The sequence below is a fragment of the Penicillium canescens genome (assembly GCF_028828765.1).
Source record: "Penicillium canescens strain IBT 15451 chromosome Unknown utg000003l_segment0_segment0, whole genome shotgun sequence".
Classification (NCBI taxonomy): Eukaryota; Fungi; Ascomycota; class Eurotiomycetes; order Eurotiales; family Aspergillaceae; genus Penicillium; species Penicillium canescens.
Window position 1 is genome coordinate 2,964,963 of NW_026703965.1, and position 21,517 is coordinate 2,986,479.

General features: G+C 50.4%; 8 protein-coding genes across 8 annotated transcripts; 3 read left to right on the forward strand and 5 right to left on the reverse strand.

The window, feature by feature from the left end:
* Positions 1 to 103: 103 nt before the first annotated feature.
* On the reverse strand, positions 104 to 1,764 carry N7446_004585 (SURP domain-containing protein; the record flags this gene model as incomplete). The annotated part of the gene is made up of 3 exons (XM_058513334.1): positions 104 to 1,515; positions 1,575 to 1,628; positions 1,677 to 1,764. 3 exons carry the CDS (start codon positions 1,762 to 1,764, stop codon positions 104 to 106), a joined length of 1,554 nt encoding a protein of 517 aa, XP_058374663.1.
* Positions 1,765 to 2,439: 675 nt separating this feature from the next.
* Positions 2,440 to 5,527, forward strand: pmt1 (protein mannosyltransferase 1; the record flags this gene model as incomplete). The annotated part of the gene is made up of 5 exons (XM_058513335.1): positions 2,440 to 2,705; positions 2,778 to 3,067; positions 3,127 to 3,410; positions 3,465 to 4,928; positions 5,015 to 5,527. The coding sequence occupies 5 exons, from the start codon at positions 2,440 to 2,442 to the stop codon at positions 5,525 to 5,527; spliced, it is 2,817 nt and encodes a 938-aa protein (XP_058374664.1).
* A 466-nt stretch (positions 5,528 to 5,993) lies between these two features.
* On the reverse strand, positions 5,994 to 6,784 carry N7446_004587 (uncharacterized protein; the record flags this gene model as incomplete). Its single annotated transcript, XM_058513336.1, has 4 exons — positions 5,994 to 6,044; positions 6,152 to 6,353; positions 6,538 to 6,581; positions 6,644 to 6,784. The coding sequence occupies 4 exons, from the start codon at positions 6,782 to 6,784 to the stop codon at positions 5,994 to 5,996; spliced, it is 438 nt and encodes a 145-aa protein (XP_058374665.1).
* Positions 6,785 to 8,760: 1,976 nt separating this feature from the next.
* On the forward strand, positions 8,761 to 10,885 carry erf2 (palmitoyltransferase ERF2; the record flags this gene model as incomplete). The annotated part of the gene is made up of 2 exons (XM_058513337.1): positions 8,761 to 9,843; positions 9,897 to 10,885. 2 exons carry the CDS (start codon positions 8,761 to 8,763, stop codon positions 10,635 to 10,637), a joined length of 1,824 nt encoding a protein of 607 aa, XP_058374666.1. The 3' UTR covers positions 10,638 to 10,885.
* A 502-nt stretch (positions 10,886 to 11,387) lies between these two features.
* N7446_004589 (putative histone-lysine N-methyltransferase (Ash1)) lies at positions 11,388 to 13,971 on the forward strand (the record flags this gene model as incomplete). The annotated part of the gene is made up of 4 exons (XM_058513338.1): positions 11,388 to 12,480; positions 12,536 to 12,909; positions 12,962 to 13,161; positions 13,215 to 13,971. 4 exons carry the CDS (start codon positions 11,388 to 11,390, stop codon positions 13,969 to 13,971), a joined length of 2,424 nt encoding a protein of 807 aa, XP_058374667.1.
* A 1,396-nt stretch (positions 13,972 to 15,367) lies between these two features.
* On the reverse strand, positions 15,368 to 16,905 carry N7446_004590 (arrestin family protein; the record flags this gene model as incomplete). Its single annotated transcript, XM_058513339.1, has 5 exons — positions 15,368 to 15,700; positions 15,772 to 16,203; positions 16,267 to 16,576; positions 16,640 to 16,783; positions 16,844 to 16,905. The coding sequence occupies 5 exons, from the start codon at positions 16,903 to 16,905 to the stop codon at positions 15,368 to 15,370; spliced, it is 1,281 nt and encodes a 426-aa protein (XP_058374668.1).
* A 1,110-nt stretch (positions 16,906 to 18,015) lies between these two features.
* Positions 18,016 to 20,199, reverse strand: N7446_004591 (uncharacterized protein; the record flags this gene model as incomplete). Its single annotated transcript, XM_058513340.1, has 3 exons — positions 18,016 to 18,740; positions 18,847 to 20,074; positions 20,188 to 20,199. The coding sequence occupies 3 exons, from the start codon at positions 20,197 to 20,199 to the stop codon at positions 18,016 to 18,018; spliced, it is 1,965 nt and encodes a 654-aa protein (XP_058374669.1).
* Positions 20,200 to 20,816: 617 nt separating this feature from the next.
* On the reverse strand, positions 20,817 to 21,504 carry N7446_004592 (LYR motif-containing protein; the record flags this gene model as incomplete). Its single annotated transcript, XM_058513341.1, has 5 exons — positions 20,817 to 20,826; positions 20,885 to 20,934; positions 20,994 to 21,056; positions 21,201 to 21,365; positions 21,454 to 21,504. The coding sequence occupies 5 exons, from the start codon at positions 21,502 to 21,504 to the stop codon at positions 20,817 to 20,819; spliced, it is 339 nt and encodes a 112-aa protein (XP_058374670.1).
* Between the last annotated feature and the right edge of the window lie 13 nt (positions 21,505 to 21,517).

Below are 21,517 nucleotides of genomic sequence, written 5' to 3' on the forward strand. Positions count from 1 at the left end.
GCAACAGGATACGTGAAGTTGAAAAGCAAAAAACCCCTAAAACCCTAACTCAAGATCAAAAATCTTTGGAACACCCCATCCAAGTCTAGGATGTGGGGATATATCATTTCTTGGCAAGTTGATGAATGTGTCTTAACTGATCCTCGATATTCATATTCTGAGGATTATTGGGGTTAGGCACACCAGCCGGTCCAACAGTCGGACCCTGCTGACCAGCCGAGCCATCCATAGCCATGCGCTTACGGCGAGCCTCCTCCTCTGGGTCGGCGGGCGATGGATCGAAGACGTCGCTTCGTTGGCTGGCCAAACGCTTGAGGTTGTTGACGACGTCGACGGTGGAGAGGTTAGTTGTTGCGCTGCGGGAGTCGGCCTTGGCGCGCTGTTCCTTCCAGCGTGGATCGAGGAGCTCGATACGGATGTGGTCGTCCAGCTCGGCCGAGGGGACCTTCTGGTTACAGTATGGGCAGATGGCCATGACACCGGCTTGTTGGCGGCGGGCCTGGGCGCGCGGTACGTAGTCTGAGCGGATGCGCATTGGTTGCTGGCCTGGGATTGCTGTGGCTGCTGCTTGGGCGGCCGCGGCTTGGTCGCGTGCTTGCATGCGCTCGCGGATGCGTTGCTCCTCTTCCGGGTTTGTGTACTGGTTTGGTGGGGGGTAAGGGCCGGCTGGGTAGGGCGATGTGGAGGGTTGGGGGGCGATGACTGGTTCGGGCTGGGCTGGGTAGGCGTTGTAGTATATTGGGTTGTCAAGGTCTGTGGGCATTGCTTCCTCGATGCGTCGTGTGTTGAGGGAGAGGGCTGCTTTTTGCTCGAGGGAGGCGGATTGGAGGTCGTTGAGGGAGGTCGGCGGTGGGAGTCCAGCGTTGTTGTCGGCCTCGGTGAACTCGACGGTTTCTACCACCACGAAATCGTGCCAATCAATCTGGGCGTACTCAATCTGCTCCTGCTCTTTTTGGTCTTCCTTCTCTTGCTTCTGTTGCTTTTGGTACTTCACCCACTCGGCGCGCTGCTTGGCGCGCTCCATGACGCGGAATTTGTTCTGCACATTTTGTTCCAGCTCAGCAATTCTTTTCACAGATGAGGTAGCTTCGTCGATACCCTCCGCGCGGAGCAAGATAGTGTACTGGTCGACCAATCGCGTGAAGAATTGGTAGAGACTGTGCTGGGGTCGTAGGAAGTCGAACTGGAAGTTTCTGGCCTCGCGCTGGGACAGTGCGGTCATGAAGGATTTCCCACGCTTTGCGACAAACAAAGCTGTGTGCTTGACTACCTCCAGATCCTGTGCGCTGATGTTGGGCATGCGCGCCGAGAAGTGGAAAGCGGCGGGTTCAGGTGGCCCTTTGGGCGTTTCGGGTTCTGCGACAGCTCCAGTCTCTCCAGTGCGTCCTGCTGATACTGAAGTTCCGCGGCCTTCTTTGATTTCCGCAAGGCGCCATTGATAGTAGGGCGCGTAGGCATCACCGGCGTGCAGGAAGGAGAATTTCGAGTTAGCCTTTTCCTTCTCGCGAACACGGTCTAGAGACCCAGAAGTCAGCTCCCGTCGCGCTATGTGTGGGTTCGTGGGGGCGACGTACCTTCGAAGACAGCGCCGTTGCGAGCAGTGTAGCCTGCGGTCTTCTCGACAATTGCTAGATCGCGATGTTAGCCACCTGGTTCTGAGGGAGCAGTCCTGTAACTCACCTCTAATATCCTTGGGGGGAGCACTAAGCCCTCTGGCGGCTTGCTTGTCTCCTCCATCATAGGGGTATTTCCATTCGACTCCATGGCGGGTGATGAGGATATGAAGAGGTGCCAGTCTTTTCCAGGATTGATAGATAGACGTTGCTGACTACTCCAGGCTGTGGCGGTGAACCATGGCAGTACCCGTGCGCGGCCATGTTTCTCTCCTTTGTCTACTCCACGTCCGGAATGGAACTGTTTACTTGTATTTCATGGACTCGAGGATGTTTGTGGGCTCAATTAATTGCAAAGTCGTAGTCACAATATGCACTTTTACCCCAAATCTCGCTAGTAAAATCAACGTAACAGTACTGGGGCTAAAAAGTTAAGGGGGTCAGTCGTCCACAGCCGCGGTCGATCTGGCCTTAAGGCGGAACTGAACGCTTTCGTCCATCGCTGTTCTCGCCTCTTGACTGTTTCCTATTTTCTTCTTACTCTCCCTCCTCAGCCCTTTTTCTTTTTTCTTATTTCTTCCCTGTCATGGGGCCTTCTTTCTCGTCGTTACACGATCATTAATCGGTGCGGTGCTTGCTTGGAGCTCGAGGCTAAAAGTTGCTCTCGACGTCCACTTATCCATTATCTACAAGCCTCTCTTTAGTGATTATATCACAGTTCAACTACGACCTATCTCATATCTTCCTCCTTCGAAATTCCGCCCCTCGTGCCGATCTCCTGAACCGCTGACGTCGTCTCGCATCCGCATCAGACAATTGGAACAAAATGGGGCAGAAATCAAAAGACACATTGGCAGTGCGGCCTCAGAGCCGCGGTGGCCGCTCGCCTAGTCGCTCGCCAAAGCCCAAGAACCGCAAGCCTATGGCGGCCGCGGCACCCAAGAGCTATGCCTCAGATGGCGTGAAGAACAATGATATCTTCAAGCTTCCCGGCTCGGACTACAAGCTGGTTGTGCTGGTCACTCTGATTGCGGCAGCTGTTCGTCTGTTCAGAATCTACCAGCCCACCAGCGTTGTCTTCGATGAAGTCCAGTATGTTCCTCGCCAAATACGTGTATCAACTGAAAAGAAAGTGGGGTGCTAAAACGTTGTGCTTCTGAACAGCTTCGGTGGCTTTGCGTCCAAATATATCAAGGGGAAATTCTTCATGGATGTTCACCCTCCGCTGGCTAAACTGCTGATTACCCTTGCTGGCTGGCTGGCCGGTTTTGACGGAAACTTCGACTTCAAGGATATTGGCAAGGATTACCTGGAGCCCGGTGTTCCATATGTGGCAATGCGCATGCTCCCAGCTATCCTGGGTGTTCTGACTGTTCCTTTAATGTTCCTCACTCTTAGGGTCACTGGATGCCGGACTTCGACTGCCGTCATGGGTGCCGGTGTTGTAATCTTTGGTATGCTTGATCTATGGATTTATTGGTTCATGCTGGACCTATATCTAATGACTTTGCAGACAACGCCTTGGTTACTCAATCTCGTCTTATTCTTCTCGATTCTCCGTTGATCTTTTTTACTGCTCTGACCACTCTGTCATTCAGTTGCTTTACCAACCAGCAGGAGCTGGGACCCTCCTATGCCTTTGGCGGACCGTGGTGGTTCTGGCTGGTGTTTACTGGTCTCTCTCTCGGCGCTACCCTTAGCGTCAAGTGGGTTGGTCTGTTCACTATGGCGTGGGTTGGGTCCCTTACGGCTCTCCAGTTGTGGGTGCTGCTGGGCGATTCCAAGACTGTCACACCGGTATGTATTTCTGAACGGAAATCAGTTGATGTTCAGAGCTAACTTTTGATGCAGCGCCTCTGGTTCAAGCATTTCTTCTCCCGAGTCTTCTGTCTCATTGTCATCCCTCTTGGGTTTTACCTTGCCATGTTCGCTATTCATTTCATGTGCTTGGTCAACCCTGGAGAAGGTGACGGATTCATGTCCTCGGAGTTCCAGGCAACTTTGAACTCCAAGTCTATGCAGGATGTTCCCGCGGATGTTTCCTTTGGCTCCCGAGTCAGCATTCGTCACCTGAATACCCAGGGTGGCTACCTGCACTCACACCCTCACATGTACCCCACTGGCAGCAAGCAACAGCAAGTCACTCTCTACCCTCACAAGGATGAGAACAACTTGTTCCTTTTGGAGAACCAGACTCAGCCTCTTGGCCCCTATGGAGAGGTTGAGGGTCCCTTCGCCTGGGACAACTTGACTGCTCCTGGATTCATCGAGGACGGATCAGTCATCAGACTTTACCATTCGATTACTCACCGCAGAATTCACTCGCACGATGAGCGCCCTCCTGTGACTGAGGCTGACTGGCAGTACGAGGTGTCTGCCTATGGATACGAAGGTTTCCCTGGTGATGCCAATGATTTGTTCAAGGTTGAGATTGTTCCATCCATGTCCGAGACCGAGGAATCCAAGAAGCGTCTGCGAACTATCCAAACCAAGTTCAAGCTGGTGCACGTCATGACCGGCTGTGTTCTGTTCTCCCATAAGGTCAAGCTTCCGGACTGGGGATGGGAGCAGCAGGAAGTGACCTGTGCCCGTGGTGGTACCCTTCCCAACAGTGTCTGGTATGTCGAGGACAACCAGCATCCCGCCATGCCTGCAGATGCCGAAAGAGTCAACTACCGTAATCCTGGATTCCTCGGCAAGTTCTGGGAGCTGCAGAAGGTTATGTGGACCACCAACGCTGGCTTGGTTGAATCGCACGCTTGGGACTCTCGCCCTCCCTCTTGGCCCACTCTCCTCCGCGGTATCAACTTCTGGGGCAAGGACAACCGCCAAATCTACCTGCTTGGAAACCCGCTGATCTGGTGGTCTACCACCCTGGCCATTGGTATCTACTTTGTTTTCAAGGCTATCTCCATTATTCGCTGGCAGCGCAGCTGTGGTGACTACAACAACGTTGCCTTCAAGCGCTTTGACTATGAGATTGGTACCAGCGTCCTGGGATGGTTCTTCCACTACTTTCCATTCTACCTCATGGCTCGCCAGCTCTTCCTGCACCACTATCTCCCGGCCCTGTACTTCGCCGTTATGGTTCTCTGCCAAGAGTTTGACTTCATCACTAACCGTATCCAGAGTCTGGGACTTGCTTCCAGGCCCGTGATCGGAAAAGCTTTGATGGCAGTATTCCTCGGTCTCAGCGTCTTGGTTTTCACCATCTACGCCCCACTCGTATATGGAAACCCCTGGACTCGGGACGCATGCAACCAGGTGAAGCTCCTCGGATCCTGGGATTTCGACTGCAACACCTTCCACACCGACGTAAGTGTTCCGAAATGGCAGCCTCCTCGGCGAGGTTACTGAATCGACGTGACCATGAACTGACATGGAATTGCTCCCACCAATAGTTGCGTCAATACATCACCCAATATGTGCCCGACCCTCCCCAGGCCATCCCAACAACCGCAGCTCAAGCTCCTCCTGCACCTCCATCAGTCCAGGCCCAGGAGTCTGCACCTCCCGTCGCTGAGCCCGCCGAGAGCTCCGGGGAAGCAGCCGTCACCTCGCCCAAGATCCAAGGCTCCATGGCCCGCGTTGAATACCGCGACCAAAACGGCAACGTTCTCCCCGAGGATCTGGTCGCTTCGCTCCGTGCCGAAGGTAAGGTGAAGTTCGAGACTCGCTATGAGCCCGGTTCTCGCATGGAGAACGCCCACGAAGTCCCCGTCGTCGACGGACAGCTCGCGCCCCCGCACCCGGATGTGCAGGGCCAGAACCCTGAGACCGCTAGCGGTCCCGGGGACTCCGTGCCCCCTGAGAGCCCGGCCTCTGTGGCTGAGGGCAATGAAAGCTCCGTCGAGCAGCCTAGCTCCCTGGAGGCTAAACCTGCTAGTGAGGGCAATGAGGCTACTAAGCAGTGAATTTGTGGAACATGGTGTATGAGATCAGAGTTTGTTGGCCCATGTATAATGAGACTCGATAGAGTAGTTGTTGTTTCTTCGTCCTTAGCTTTCTCGCTAGTGTTTCCATAATCAACACTGATATCCACAAATTGGACGCAATTGTACATCGGTAACATGAGTCAGTTTTATCACTTTCAAAACTTGTGCGAAGTTAACTTGACTTGGGCATGTTAGCGGCCAGACAACATACACATTTCATTAGCGGATGAAAATGTAGCGCAAAAAAGAGATCGATTCCCAATTGACTCTTTATCTGAACACACGAATACTATGCACAAAAACCCTTGCAATCCAAATGGGTCAACCACGCAACCCCTTCTCCCCGCAGTCTTAGCAGTCTTAGTATACAGCAGCCGGCCGCAAGATACGGCGGTTCGCTTCATTCAACTTCTAAAGGCACTTCTTACAGCTAATCAATAGCCGTTTAGTAGTCCCACTCCTCCTTGCCGTACTTGTTGAACCGCTCGTGGAGGTCCTAAAGCACGTGTCAGCATTCTATATCGAGACAACCAAGCAAACCACGGTATTCTGGACCGAGTTATCGGGCATGGCATATTGGTTAGAGAATCCAATGGGACATACCTCGGGCAGGGTGACATTGGGAACAATGACGGTGTTCATGGCACTGGGGGCAGCGCGGAGGGGCTGGCTCTTGTCACCGTGGGGGTGGTACTGGTACTTGTAGACCTTGCCATCCTCGGAGACGTTCTCCCAAGGCATGGCACTCTCACCAATGCGAACGTTGCTCTCGGAGTTGACGGAGGTGGGCTTGCGGCCGAAGTACCTAATGATTGCGAAATCACGAATTAGCCAGTGCTCAAGCTTGCATTGTGTTTGAAAATGCGCCATTGATAGACGTGAGTCGGTCGGGGTGCTCAATTGAGTATGCCGGTACGTCACAATGGCGCAAATAGGGCAAAATATTCGGAGGTCGGGAGATGTAGGGGAATATTGGGAGGGATGCTCACCATCCGGCGATCATGAAAGCACCAGACATAACACCGAGGAGAACCTGGAGACATAGCAATTAGGCAAATAGCTCTGTTGAGGTTTAATGGCCTGTGGGATTCGTACGTAGAGCTCGGGGTCACGCTTGCCGGCTTTGTCAAGGTGAGCCTCCTCGACCTTGCTGGAGTTGAAGCGGCGCGGGGGAGCGCGGAAGAGGGCCTGGCGGGTGAAAGCCCGGCGGCCAGCCAGAGCAGCGATTGAGGACATATTTGCAGCGAGTCGAGCGTGCGTTGGGTTGGTAATTTGTGGGTGAACTGGTGACGGGTGTGGGAGAGAATCGAATGATGTTGCCGGCCACGAACGGACCTTATGTAAGCTGGCCAATCAGATCTCACAGAATTTGCTTCGTATGTTCCGACCTCACTTGACTGCAACTTGCAACCTGCGTATGTTCTTATATTTGGCCAGGGGGTGCGAACTGAGAATTCATATATGCCATATACATTGCCATCACTGAGCCTAATCAAAGACCTCAATACCTATCACATCTGAGCCCCTGGATTTATCCGATACTACGGTGTATCTTTCCAATTGCGACCAAGTGCACCTCGGGTTCAATCAGTGCAATAGAGAGGATGCCACCGAATCTCTAATGAGGTACTAGGTTGAAGGCCAAATACATTCTGTTGTGTGCGCTCCTAGGCTGCTTACCACTCCTCCCGCCTCTTTTTTTGGAAGCGAATATATGCCTTTTACTTGCTAATCGGAAATCTAGCGTCCGGATCTATTCATTTTTGACTATATACGAAAGATATTCATTACTCCTGCATACCGCCGAGGCTGAAGAGCCGTGTTTCGCACGGCTCCGTGTATCCTGTAATATATACGTGCAAGAAGCCTGACACAGAAACGTTCAAAATCAACCATGGAGTGTAGAACCATTAGCTCGATGCAATTAATCAAACAAAATGAGACCGAACTAGTCGTAACCAGCAGAGCTGCAAGTGGCTGCCTGAGTATAATATCCTAGGACTGGCAGGCAGTTTTAAGTCATTGTATCTGGCTTCAAGATTGGTAGGGAAATTATATACTCCGTTCTCCATATGCTTGTACAAATTTGAATATCAAGCGATCCCCATGCCAAAATGGCAGTAACCAGACAGCTGCTATTCAGCCAACGAAGGTTCCTAGGTGTTCGAACTGCGTCACTTAGGGACCTTAGGCAGTATTACCGGGGACCCATAAAATTATACAATGTAATCTAAAGAGCCTGATGCGGATCTACAAGCGGACAAATTATATGGAGATTTACTGTTTCAAGATACTGAGCCTGTATGCATGTAGAACATGGCCATCATCTGGCTAAAAGATTTCGTGCCGAGGATCTAGTGAGAAGCGAAATGATAATAACTCATGATAGAATGGAAGGTGTGTACGCTGTAGGGTATTTCGGTCAGGTACGCTTACTGGCTCAGGGATTTGAATTGTATATTCACGAGCTCGATCCTGGTGTATGCATGTTCGCTACCGTGTTTTGAAGTTGCCATAACCTACTTGATCTAACCACATATTACAGCATCCATGAACACGCTTATAGTCATTAAATGTAAAGTCCTGATTGATTGCATCCAAGTAATATTTGTTATAGTTCCAAACTACCAATCATGAGGCTGAACACACGTGATATCATTATTCTGCCTGACATATCTGGCACCGGACCCACCTTAACTAGTTTGGTGACTAGTTAACCAACTCAACCCGATCTCGATTACATAAGAATTCAATACCATCGCCCCCTTCGGTGCTTGGGTCGATTTCTCTGGTTCTTTAATTCGAGTCGCTGACGACTGTACAATCATTCCGGGGTTAGTTTCCTGTGATGTAATTGGCTTCTACGCTTTGGTTGAGTCTGTCTATCGCTGTTCTAAGGTGCGTGACTCCGGTTTTCTCCATCAGGGGTTCTGCAGTTTGGCCCTGGCTTTTCGCGTTTGTTGGTGGAACGCAGCTCAGGGACTCGAGACTAATAAACTCATAAGACCTGGACGATCTGCTTAGTCCTTCGTTCAATCCCGTCTCGACTCCATTGTCACTCATTTCTGTGGTTTCGCTCGTCACAGTGCTCGATAGCTGCCTACGCTCACCGCGATTCGCTTCCGCCATTTCGCCATTGTCTACTCGGATCGCAATATGATAGCGCGCATTTCGATCTAATTAATTCTTAATATTCACCTTTTTTCAGCACAATGGCAAACCCCACAGATCGCCCAGATACCGGCGACACGAACCCGACCTCGACACAGCAACATGTGTTGGGCATCCCTCGCCCTCCCTCAATGGGAGGGATTTCATCCCGAGTGACGGATGACGATGGAGAACGAACAACATCTTTTACGTCACCTCCCCCGTCACTCCAGCATCGGCCCTCGGTTTCCAGGCGTGGTCCGCCACCGACGCGAAATTCCATTACCGCGTCCAGCCAGGTCACCAGCAGACCTGGTAGCTCGGGTAGCCGGCTGAGTAGAACCCATATTCCGTCCCTGACGGCTCAAGCGTTCTTCCGGCCAATGAGTTCGCAGCGATTGCAAGCACATCGAGGAACACGCCCTAGGACCAAGGGCACGTTTTCGTCCGACGACTGGACCGAGCATGGAAGTCAGAACCGGAGAAGCATAGTTTCTAACAGCACAGTCCCGCAAGGATCCCTTCCTCAGACAGACATGGAAGCTCCACCGTCTCGGGGTACAGAGTTCACGGATCCCATCATCCCAGACCGCAACACCTCCAACGCCAGTCCTACCGGCAACACAACCATCCGGAGCTTGGGCGACAGTGTCAGGCTGCTGCGAGATAGAGACCAGAGACAGACTCCACAGCCTGGCCGTCTCAATCTGGGTGCGAATTACTCAGGACAGGCCGCTCAGGATGTACCACCGAAATCACCACTTTCATTCTTGTCATTTCAACAAAATAGGGGAGCAGCACACAATCATGACTCTCGGGGCCATGAACATCTTTCGTCCGCTGGCTCTTCTCCGGGACCTCTCGATGTGAAGAAGCCACCTCTGCCAAAATCCAATCTGGGCAAGAACTGGGAATATTTCACTGGCAATACTCTCTTTTGCGGTGGAGGGCGATTCCAAAATGCGAGAGACAAGCCTGTCAACATTGCAACAGGCCTTCTAGTCGTCGTACCTTCAGCTTTGTTCCTCGGTTTCTCGGCACCTTGGCTATGGCATAATATCTCACCTGCCATTCCAATCTTGTTTGCTTATATTTTCTACATTTGCATCTCATCCTTCGTACATGCATCCACCGTCGATCCTGGAGTGAGTGACTCGATTTTGATGAAACATGACTATTGCTAATATGATTCTACCAGATTATGCCCCGGAATATACACCCTATGCCCCAGCCGAATCCTTCAGACGACCCGTTGACGCTTGGCCCCCCTACAAATGACTGGGTTATGGTCAAGCTTGCCACTTCCGAGGTGGCTGCCATGGACGTACCTGTCAAATACTGCAAGACGTGTAGTATTTGGCGGCCTCCTCGCTGCTATCACTGTCGTGTCTGCGACAACTGTGTCGAGACCCTCGACCACCACTGCGTGTGGCTCAACAATTGTGTTGGTCGCCGAAACTATCGCTATTTTTTTACCTTTGTCAGCTCCTGTACCCTCCTATCTTTCTTCTTACTTGGCGCCAGCCTCGCACACATCTTGGTCTACAGGTCACAAGAGCACATCTCCTTTGGGGCCGCAATCTCCAAATGGAGGGTGCCGTGGGCTATGGTGATTTATGGTATCGTTGCAGCGCCTTATCCTACGTCCCTTTGGGCGTACCATCTCTTCCTAGTCGGTCGTGGCGAGACAACAAGGGAGTATCTCAACTCGCACAAGTTTGCCAAGGCCGACCGCCATCGACCGTTCACTCAAGGAAATGTCCTCAAGAATTGGATTGCCGTTCTTGGACGTCCTCGGCCTCCTACCTACATGCAATTCAAGAAACGCTATGAGGATGGTGATCAACGATTGGGGACGCAAAAGCGTAAGTATCGTGTCCCAGACGTTGAATCCCAAGGAGATATTGAGATGCAACACGTTGGTCCCGAACAGGGCTAAAAAAACTTTCATTCTGTGCTTTCCCTGTCACGACCCTTGAACATGATCTTCATGATATCTTCCTTTCTATTTCCCATTCTCTCCAAAATCCTTCCCACATACCGCTTTCTAATCACCACATTATCCATACCCTTCTTCTTACAAATTCTGTTTGCTTTGCTGTACTTGGCAAAGACATAATCCTGTCTTTTTACTGATCCTTGATCATTTTCTTATTCTGTTATTACACTTCTGCCACTTGTGTGACTACCTGGTAATAAAGCACCTACCAGAGCAGTCTACCTCGACTTCCATATCATCTTTTTGGAACATATTCATTCTATGACATTTGATCTGTGCATCACACATATAGATTCCCATTCCGTATACACAGCTACAGTACGCGTAGAATCTCTCATGCGGGGTGGAAGTTATGAGGGATTTCGGCATTCCAGGAAATCTGAGTTCGTAAGCTTCCACCTTCTCCTGCGAGGGCTTTCTTCTCCTTCTCCCTTGTTATCCAATCTTTTCTCGCTCTATTGTATCGCAATTCTCGGATAATTCTGCATCATTGAGGCTGGGCTTGTGTTGGTGTTGCACGCGTCAGGCATCGCATCGCCCTAAATTGATAAGAAGCGCGCGGGAGCTGATCCTCCGTTTGGCACTCTCTCCCCCTTATATTTCCCCATCCCAGATCACACGCGCCAGTTTTATTTCGAGAAAGGCGGTTCCTCGTGGAATTGTCCTTCTCATTTACGCAGTCCTTTAAATATGGCGCCCCGAACGTCCCGATTCCTCGCGTCCGCGTCCGCGACTGCCGACAAGGCATACGAGCCCGAAGACAACACGAGCCTCGACGTTCCAGAACAACTGCTGACGCCCGAGAACAGCCGCTCTGAGACATCGAGCAACAATGAAAACGCGTTGACTGACGAAAATACCGCGGGACGGCGGAGGTCAACACGAGTCGCACGCGCATCGCTGGCCGGTCAGCCACTAGACGACGCACCTGAGAAGGACGGATCCGTCGCTTCCTCCAGCGAGGCTTACGTAGCTAGCCTTGCCAACGCAAAGAGATCACATTCCTCTCTGCGCCACAGTATTGCCGTGATGGAAAATTCCCTGTGGAGTGGTGCTGCAGACAAGGATGCCGCGGTAGATGACCACCCAATGGCCCCCGATACCCCGGTCTCAAAGTCTTCTCAAGAGTTGCAAGCTGGGGATATGAATGTGTCACTTCAACAGCGAGCACTACGAAAGCGTGTGGAGAAGGCATTGGAGGAAGATGAGGGAACACCCAAAGCTAAGCCAGCTCCATCTCGTACCGCTTCCCGCAAGTCTCTACGGCGGTCAGGTCGCATAGGTTTATTGGATAAGGCTTCGGATCTCGTTGATCGGGCGAACAGTATTCTGGGAAAGCGTACGAGAGGTATGGCAGATAAAGATCTTGGTCGTCGTGCTAGCCTCCGGCCTCGAAATCTGGATCCGCCAAAGGAGGAGAATGGGCATGCAACAAAGAAGCGCCGAGTCTCCGAGAGTGATTTGTCCAAACTCAAATCTCAGGATACGCCTGCCCCCGAAGAACCGTCTGCACCATCCTCGCCTCGGCCTAAGCGCAAGCTGTGGCTGTCTCACGGTCTATACACTGGACAGGAACCCTCGGACTCCCCTCCCAAACAGCGCCGGAGCAAAAATTCCAAGAAGACTGGCACTGGACCCAGGCACCGTACTATTCTTCCTATGCCCATGTTCAAGGGTGCTCGGCTGTTGAAGAATGGAAGAGACTACCAGCTGCCATTCGACATCTTCTCGCCTCTCCCGCCTGGCCAGCCCAAGCCAGATGAGTGGCGTAAGACCAACAAGAGTGAGCAATGTGTCGGAATCTCACATTATGAAGTGATGGCTAACATACAGTTCAGATGTCTTTGTTGGTGACGCCGGAAGTTTTTGGAAAGCGAACAAGAATCTCGAGCTATCTACTTGCATGTGTGAGGAGGATACTGGCTGTGACGAGAACTGCCAGAATCGCTACATGTTCTACGAATGTGACAACGGTAACTGCAGGCTGGGTCCAGAGTGTGGGAACCGAAATTTCGAGGGACTCAAGCACCGAACCAAGGCTGGAGGCAAGTATAACATCGGAGTCGAGGTCATCAAGACCAAAGACCGTGGATACGGCGTCCGCAGCAACCGTTCCTTCGAGCCTAATCAGATTATTGTGGAGTACACCGGAGAGATTCTCACACAGTTTGAGTGCGAGAAAAGGATGAGAACAGTATACAAGAACAATGACGTATGTGCCCTTGCTTCCCTCGCTGCTTAAATGTTACTAACTTATCATTTAGTGCTATTATCTCATGTACTTTGATCAAAATATGATCATTGATGCGACTCGTGGGTCCATTGCTCGCTTCGTTAATCACGCTTGCGAGCCCAACTGTCGTATGGAGAAATGGACTGTCGCTGGAAAACCTCGCATGGCTCTCTTCGCGGGAGATCGTGGTATTTCTACTGGGGAGGAATTGAGTTACGACTACAATTTCGAGTGAGCATCTTCTTGTGCTCAAACAGATAGACTCTGTGCTAATACTATACCAGCCCGTATTCCAACAAGAACGTGCAACAATGCCGATGTGGATCAGCGAACTGTCGAGGCTTCCTGGGCCCACGGCTGAAGGATAAGCAACAGCGCGCTAAAGAGCTTGAGCAGAAGCGAAAGGCCGATAGCTTGAAGAAGACTAAGAAAGCCATCGGCAAAAAGCGAAAAGCCGCGGCAGAGTCTTCGTCCGAGTCCGAGTCTGATTCCGAAACTGACTCTGAGTCTGAATCTGAGTCCGAGTCCGAGGAGGACGAGCCTCCAAAGAGCAAACGTCGCAAGCTGATCTCAACGAAATCCATCCGCGCCGGCGTCAAGAAGGCCGTGGCAACTGTCCGCGGAAAGAAGACCACGAAGACAACAGCCAAGGCGAAGGCCACCACCAAGGCGAAGAATGTCAAGTTGCCTAAGGTCAAGGCTACAGGGCGAGTGAAGGCGGCTGTCCGCCCTACCCGTGGCACTAAAACTACCAAGGCTACCAAGGCTGCCAAGGGGGCCCCGGCTTCACCTGGTAAAAAGTCTACAGCGCTCAAGCGGCCATCTGCCGAGACCAAGAAAAAGATCCTCGCTACTGCTTCCAAGGGCGCCGTGGGCCGTCCTCGCAAAAATGCTGCGCAAAAGGCTCCTTCCAAGAGTCCCGTCAGGGCTAAGATGCCCATCACCAAAGCTAAAAGCCCTGCTAAGAAGGGCTTCGGCAAAGATGTCAAGAGCGTCGCTCGGCGTGTTGTGCGATCTGTCAGGGGTACAAAGAGAGCTTAAACGCCTTGGTCAATCTTTTACTACTCGTTGACAGTGCCCTGCTTGGATTACATGATTTGGCTGTCAAAATGCCTGTCTTCTTTGACGAACTGCAGACCTACTGCCAGCAGCTGGGAAGTGGACTTGTTGAGTTTCTTCGGCTTTTACTATCTCATTTTCTGTCGACCTTGACACTTGACGCAACAGGTGATTCGGGTCACCCATCTCTGATATGGCTCTCCACCAGTAACTTTTTCCTTTCTTTCTAACCCATAATTTCCGTCTTCAATTCTTCATTGACGTGCTGGTCCTCCTCGCTCGACTACTGACATTCGTGTTCATTAGCTAATTACCCCTTGTACGACATCCCTATTTGTTCTTGTTTTACTCCCTGACGGAGAAGGCGTTCGTGGTTTCTTTGTTCTACTTTATTCTGCCTTCCCTGCCTTCTGTTCTTCCTATCTATTATTTTCCCCCTCTGGCTTCTTTTTTTCCGCTCGAGTTCTTATTCTATTTATGTGTCATGGTCATGAAAGTGAGGGATTGCCCTGGGCCGCTGTTGAGTGTTCAATTCAGATTGGTGCGTGACCTTGATATCGGATTTGATATAGCTAAGGTAGATGTTTCCAAATTCAACATGGTTAACACTTAGCTCAGATAAATGTCCCCATTTCAGGTTTACTCAGATTGAGTATGCTTGTCTAGGTATGTTTTTAGTCCTCAATTGGTGATGTTGGTCATGTACATAGAGCTTCTCAATTACGGTTTCCGTTGATCTGTATAAGTGAATTGATGAATTAATAAAGCCACTGAGAATGACGTTTGAAGTTGGGAGAATGCGATGAAGATAGGGAAGGTCAAGTGAGACTAGTAATAATTACCTAGGCTTATGATTGTTGAATCCGGTGATCAACGTTATATAGTGATGGAACGTGATGGAAAAGTGGCGAGAGATGAGGAAGACAGGAGTGGACAGACAGACAGCACGTTTGACTCTGGGACTAGTTGGAATGTCAGTCAAGCCTTTCTGTCAGGACAAGGGACCTGCCTAATGTATTGGACTGATGATTATGTTTCAGGCCTCATACAATCCTCCGGTTTGCTCACCGTTTGATACTAATGCAGTCCTCCTTAGGGCTTCCGGCTTAGCAGCCCTGGTTCTCTATCATATCCTACTATATAGATCTATAGCTCGCCTATGATAACAAACCATCCTTTTCTACATCGTCTCATGGCCCATTACCTTCTTAAGATCATTATATGTAGGTATTTACGCGAGCTCCTGTATATGAAAGAAGAAGCAAACACGTGAAATTTAACAGCAAACGAAGTTCGGACCGGCTAGGTAAGTCTCTCAGGTATATGCGCACTTAGACATCGAATGGAGCTCTAGGTCCTAGAAAAATCCAAACCGAACCTATTCATGACTCGAAACAACATCCCAGTAAGAAGGGCTTCCCCCACTCCGTGGAGCCAATGAACATATCGCACTTTCATAACAAGGAATTCCAAGCAAGTCCTCTGAAAAGCCCTTGTCCTCGTATGCCGGTCTAGGAGCCTCACTTTGGCCTGTCACAGCCTGTTGGTCTGGAATATCCATTACATCACACTCTGAATACGGTTTGTCATGGATATAGTCTGTGTAAGATGGAGCAGGCTGGAGGCCGTTCAGACATTCTTTGTGTAGCAAGGAGCAAGAGGAGAATGTGCTTGGGGAACGACACAAAGAGATTGGGAAGAAGGCAGCAATCTAAGAAGGGGAGAGAGTCGTTAACTGTGTTCTTTTCTGTATTTATTTTGGTGTCCAGTGAGCACACATACCTCAGAAAAAGCCCCATTGGGGTTTAGAAGCTTGATACACACTTTGAGTGTGTGGGATATATTAATAATAGTCGTGTTGCAACTTGGCACACAGGGCTCGATGGACTTTGAAGGTACGATGATATAAGATAATGCATCCCATCCCTCACCATCTGCATCTTCGGTGACGGCCGCGTTCCCTAAAGAACCGTCGAACTCTAGGAAATCGTCGATTATAGTCTTCTCTCGAGTTTGGCGTATAGGTCTTGGTCCCCCAGCCCTTGAAATGACGACGTGGGATTCCACAAGTTGCACCTTGATTGAGGCAGGATGAACACCTTTTCGGAGTGGGATATATCGGAAGTCGATCTTTATAGGGGCCCCGAGCTGATATGCTCGTCCTGGAATACTGATTCGATATGCGATCTTTTCAGGCCATGTCCTTTCAATGCTCTGTGTAGTTGTCATGTCAGTCGTACCATTCGGTCAAACGCTGGGTCTCGTCCTTTTGCATACCTCAGGTTCAAGGAATGATAGAGGATTCAGAGCCTTGGATACCCTCAAACCCTTCGATCTTGTGATCAATCCCCATGCACAGTTGATCCCGGCTGTCAACTCGTATCGAATGTAGCAGTCGTCTAGTCCTTCGACACTCTCTGGCAGACTGTTGTGTAGGGTAACTGAAAAGGGGAACTCGTAGTTGCCGGGTTGTAAACTTTTCTGATTTTTGTTCGACTCTGGAAGAAAGCTCCATATTTGGTGGTAGAATGTTGTTTCGCGCCAGGCTGCTTTCTTATGTCGGCCTTCTGGTGTTGCCGAGTCCCAGCTGATTGAATCGTTAGCTTGAGTTTTCTAACCAGCAGCATAAATAGGGATCGTGAAAACATACTTGACATATTGGATCCCTCTCGTGTGGACCTTGAGTTCTTTGATGGGGAGTGGCTTATTCAAGCATAGAACAACAGTGCCATTGAGGTGGCCGTAGCTAGTATCCTCATCAATACGAGGAAGCATGAGGCTATTATTATCGAGTCTTAATATATAATCCACCAGTCAGTGAGTAGAAACATAATGGAGTATGGTATACTCTAACCTGATGTCAAAGTAGGTTGGTACATTCGCGGCCTGACAACCACCAAACAGCCAAGACGCCATAGTGCTGTGAATAATGTTAAATTAAGATTAAGAATGGATACACTAGTCCACTTAATAGTATGACTAGAGAAGTTGAAAAGATTAGCAGAGGTGCTTCCCTATTTATATTAAAGTTAGCTACTGGGGCTGTTTGGCCTGACTCGGCAAGCCGATCGGGATTCCGAACCCTTCGGGTAATTTGCAGCTTGAGGTTTGGGCTAAACATCCTTATCATATGCTATTAAAGCGTAGGTCTTGCTATAAAATAGTGTCATGATGTCTTGAAAGGGCCGCTGGGTGACCTGATCGATCGGATGATTTCCTAATGCGGAAACTTCGCCGCCAAATAAGCCCTAACGACTCAAATTTCTGTTTAAGAAGGCTCGGTGAACTCGGTGAGAGGATCAAGATAAAAGAAAACTAAGATCTCGTAGGGCTGCAGGTAATAATCAAAGGAATAGGAAAGAAAAATACAACGATGGCGTTGTTATCCATCTTGCGTCTAACGATTCAGTTGCGCTAAGCAACGCAATGACCGTCTCGACTATCAGGGGTGAGATACGTCCAGCTCAGCTGCTACTGAATATCTGCAAATCAAACAACGGATGAGTCAGATGGTGACATTCTCTAAGTCCAACATATTATCCAAGACCCTTTCGGGCTTTGTGTGGAGATATATGTATATATATCCATTCGACTTTGATATAACAATGTATCAACTTCTTCTCGCTCGTGCAAACATTTAAACAAGGACAGCAGGATATCTACCATGGAAAATTGCTACCTAACCTTTGGGACAGATTCGTTACATCGAGGTAATCAGTTAAGAGGCAATAGCTAGAATAGCTAGATAAACGCGGTTCTTACAGGGCTAATTGAAACAGTCAACAAGTTGATGAAATTCAAATAAGCAAGTCTCGTTCCAATAATTGACAAACAATATGATCCTACAAGAATGTAATAGCGAAATGATCAATGACTAACGAACGAACCCAGAATCCAGACTCCAGCCTACAAACCGCAACAAACAAAGAGCGCCAGAAGAGTAATAAACAAGACAAAAAGTATTCATCATACACCGTGGAAACTGGATGAAATGGACAGTAGTAACAATCAACCCAAGGAAACAGCCTATGTAGACTCGGCCGGGGCACCCTCAGGGACTGAATCCGAGGGCTGCTCAACTTCGCCCTTCACTTCATCGGGTTGATCATCTCTCTGATCGAGTTCTGCAGCAGCTGTCGCAACCGGAACATTTGGCTCAGTTGCTGGCTGATCCGCTTGTTCTGTCTTATCTTCTGTCTTATCTTCAGCAGCGGGTGTTGGTTCCTCTGCCGGAGCGAGATCTGTCACGGTAGAATCAACTTCGAATGAAGGAGGCTGAGGATCATCGGCTGGTGGTTCTGATAGAGGCGATTCGGGCTTTGAGGGAGACTGGATTTCTTTAAGTAGTGGGTTCTGCTCATGCGCTGCTGGAGCTTCGCTCATTTCCACGTCTTTTGCTTCAGCTGGGTCTGCGTCGGGCTGGAGGTTTTCGGATTGGTTGTTTTGGTCATTTTCAACAGCTGCTGAAAGGGGTTCGGTGTCGAGTTGGGAGGTGGCCTCATTTGAGGCGGGTTGAGATTCTTCAGCCTCGACTGGAGCTTCGGTCGAGAGTGAAGGTTGCACGGGTTCTGAAGGTTTATCGGGTCCATCAGATGGTGCGACGTTTTCAATATCTGGCTGACTTCTGACGTCGGGCTCCTCTTGCTTTGGTGCAATATCAGCCGTCACTTCTGTGGCTTCAGATTTGGTGGGCCTTGAGGCTTCAGTCTCGGGAACGGCAACTGATGGCTCAGCAGCTGCATTTGAGGCTGCTGCGGGTTCAGTAGAAGAGATTGGCATCATCATGTTCCGGTGCGGCAGGCTTCTCATCCGAATCAGTGATCTCAGTCTTTGGAGGCACGCTGGAATCCATAACACTATTGTCTATCTCAGGTGCCTTTTCAGGCTGAGAAGCTTCGGTGGTCTGCAGTTGCGAAGGTGTCTCAGCGCCAACTGATAAAGATGGCTCTTGGGCAGCTTGTTGGTTGTCGGGACCAGTGTCTGCCATATCGACATCAACTGACTGCTCAGCGGGGGTCTCAATCGAAGGTTGATCAGCAGACTCCGTACCAGACGTAGGCTGAGGGGTCTCAGGAGTCTTCGCATCCACCATGGACTCATCTCCCTCATCACCTTCGTCACTCTCATCGCCATCCTCATCGTCATCATCTTGACCATTCGGATCCATCGACATTCGTGAACCATCCTGGCTTCCTCCTTGACCATCACCAGCACCGTCACCCATACCATGTACTGTGGCGGCATCAGCTCCCTCGCCTGGCGCGAACATGACCTTCTTCTTCCGACCCTTTCCAATGCCCTTGCCCTTGCGCTTAGGGGGAGGGGGGCGTCGCTTTGGTGGCGTCATCACAGCCGCTGAGCCAGCCTCTGCAACAACAACGCCCTCGGCATTGACAATCCCGACACCCTCAACGACGGTTCCAGGCGCAGGCGCCTCTGGCTTCACAGGCACCTCGCTCTGCGCGGCAATCGCCTGCACGTCGCCGGTAATCTCTCCTTCAATACGATGGCCCTCAGGTACCCAGGCCTCGTATATCGAGATATTACCCGTCTCAGGGTCTGTCTTCTTGAATTTTGTCCTGCGCATCGGCGCTCCTGCATCACCAGCAGCAGCGCCATACAAGGAAGGAAGACCAGGCCGTCTCTTCGCCAAAAACTCGACCTCCGCAGGCTCCAAGTGCTTAGGAAGCGTCAGCCACTTGCGAGTTGTGAAGCTTCGATCGGCGGCATGGGCATTGACTGAATTCGGGTCCTCTGCGTCAGCCACGCTCTTCTCTTCCTCGTCGGCCGCGCGACTACTCTGACGAATATGGACACATCCAGCACGGGCTGCTCGAAGAAGGGCGCGACTGATTGGAGGTAGGAGCTGGCTGTCTCTTGGCATGGGGAGCTCTGGTAGAGTTGGTCCTCCGCCTGGGCCCTGGACGCCAAAATCGGAATCTTCGAGCTTGGGAGCTTGGGAGAAGGTGTGTGGTTGTTTCGACCAGCGCCGTACTGGCAATCCTTCAAAGACATCGTGGTCAATTTGGCCGTTTCGGGTGCGGTTGGGGCCGTCAAGATGCCGCCCTGAGCGCGAAGCTCGGAACTATGAGGTATTAGCTAGCTGGTTCCCTGAACCAAGTATTCTTTGCATCTGCAATGCTCATGTGTCCTTGTTGGAGTGGTTGCGCTAGAGAGATCCGATGGTGGTCAACGTACCGTAGAAGGCATTATGTGTCAATGCCGCTGCGGTCGGCTTCCCCTAAATTGATAAACCAATAGGAAGTGTATAAGCCACAAATATGTTGGTCAATCAGTTGGCGGAGCTGTTGCGTGGGATAGTAGGAGGGAGTAGATGATAGGCAGTGCCTCCCCGTCGCGCGATGGCGCCATAAGGATATATCACGTGATCAGTAGGTATTAAGGAAACCAGCAACGAATCTAGTCCAGAATACTATACTTGATCATATATAGCCAGAAAATACCACTATCTTTGAATGTAAATGTCAATAGCAGTCAGCTACTCGTACATAAGTTTCCAGGCTACGGTGGCAACACTATATAATTCCCTGAGAAGGACATTCGCTGCACAAGGACAATGAACAATCTATTTGACCTACTGCGGGTCAAGAATCATTCATATTATGGCATGATCCACCCATAGGAAAGCAAGTGAGCGTAGTCCAGAGTGGAGTGGTGATGTATTTCTCGTGCTCGATGGGAATTGATTGCACAGCAGCGCTGGGTGTATAAATACAGAAAAGGATCAGGTGTCCGATGATTCACTATTGGTACTTCAAAAAAGAGATGGGATAGTTACAGGCCTCCTTCAACGAATGATGAGACATTTAATCCCAGCTGCAACAGGTCAGTCGATGCAAGGTGGATGTACTGTAATGGACTCAAAGCAACTTACCCAGTGTCCTTCTGGCGCACAATGCCTCCATGGTCGCCTGTTTCCTTGCCCTGTGGGAATGAGTGAGACTGATTGCCCCTACGATGTCTCAATCTGGAGGTCAACTTACGGCATTCTGGCCCTCCACCACCAGCTTGTCCAGCTGATAGAATTGACTGATGATCGTTTGGCGCTGTGATATTGTCAGCTCCATGAACCATCAATGTAAGAAAGTATATGGCAGTGTAGCAAGGCGCGACGATTTGACCCTCAGTGCGGGGACCATCTGTCTGCCACTGACCGAGTCCTGCATTAACATCCCTGGAGTTCCACTGACCTTGAGCAAGCGCAGGCTCTTAAGACCCTCTTGCATGAGTTCTTGTACCCGACGTTCCTCCGTCACGTTTTGGTGCTCGCGGAACGAATCTCTTGTCTTGCGACGGGCATATTCACGGAAGTTATAGTTGGAAAATTGGCCGGATTGACGCAGAAGGGAGCGGAACTAAGCAAAGGAAAGATGATTAGCCTTCCTATCATCAAGCATGGATGCACTCGCAGTTGGAGTGCGGATATCAGAATCAAGGACATACCAAAGACCGGACCTGGAAACCAGCATCACGGTGCAGCGATGCGACGGACATGATGATTAAGTGT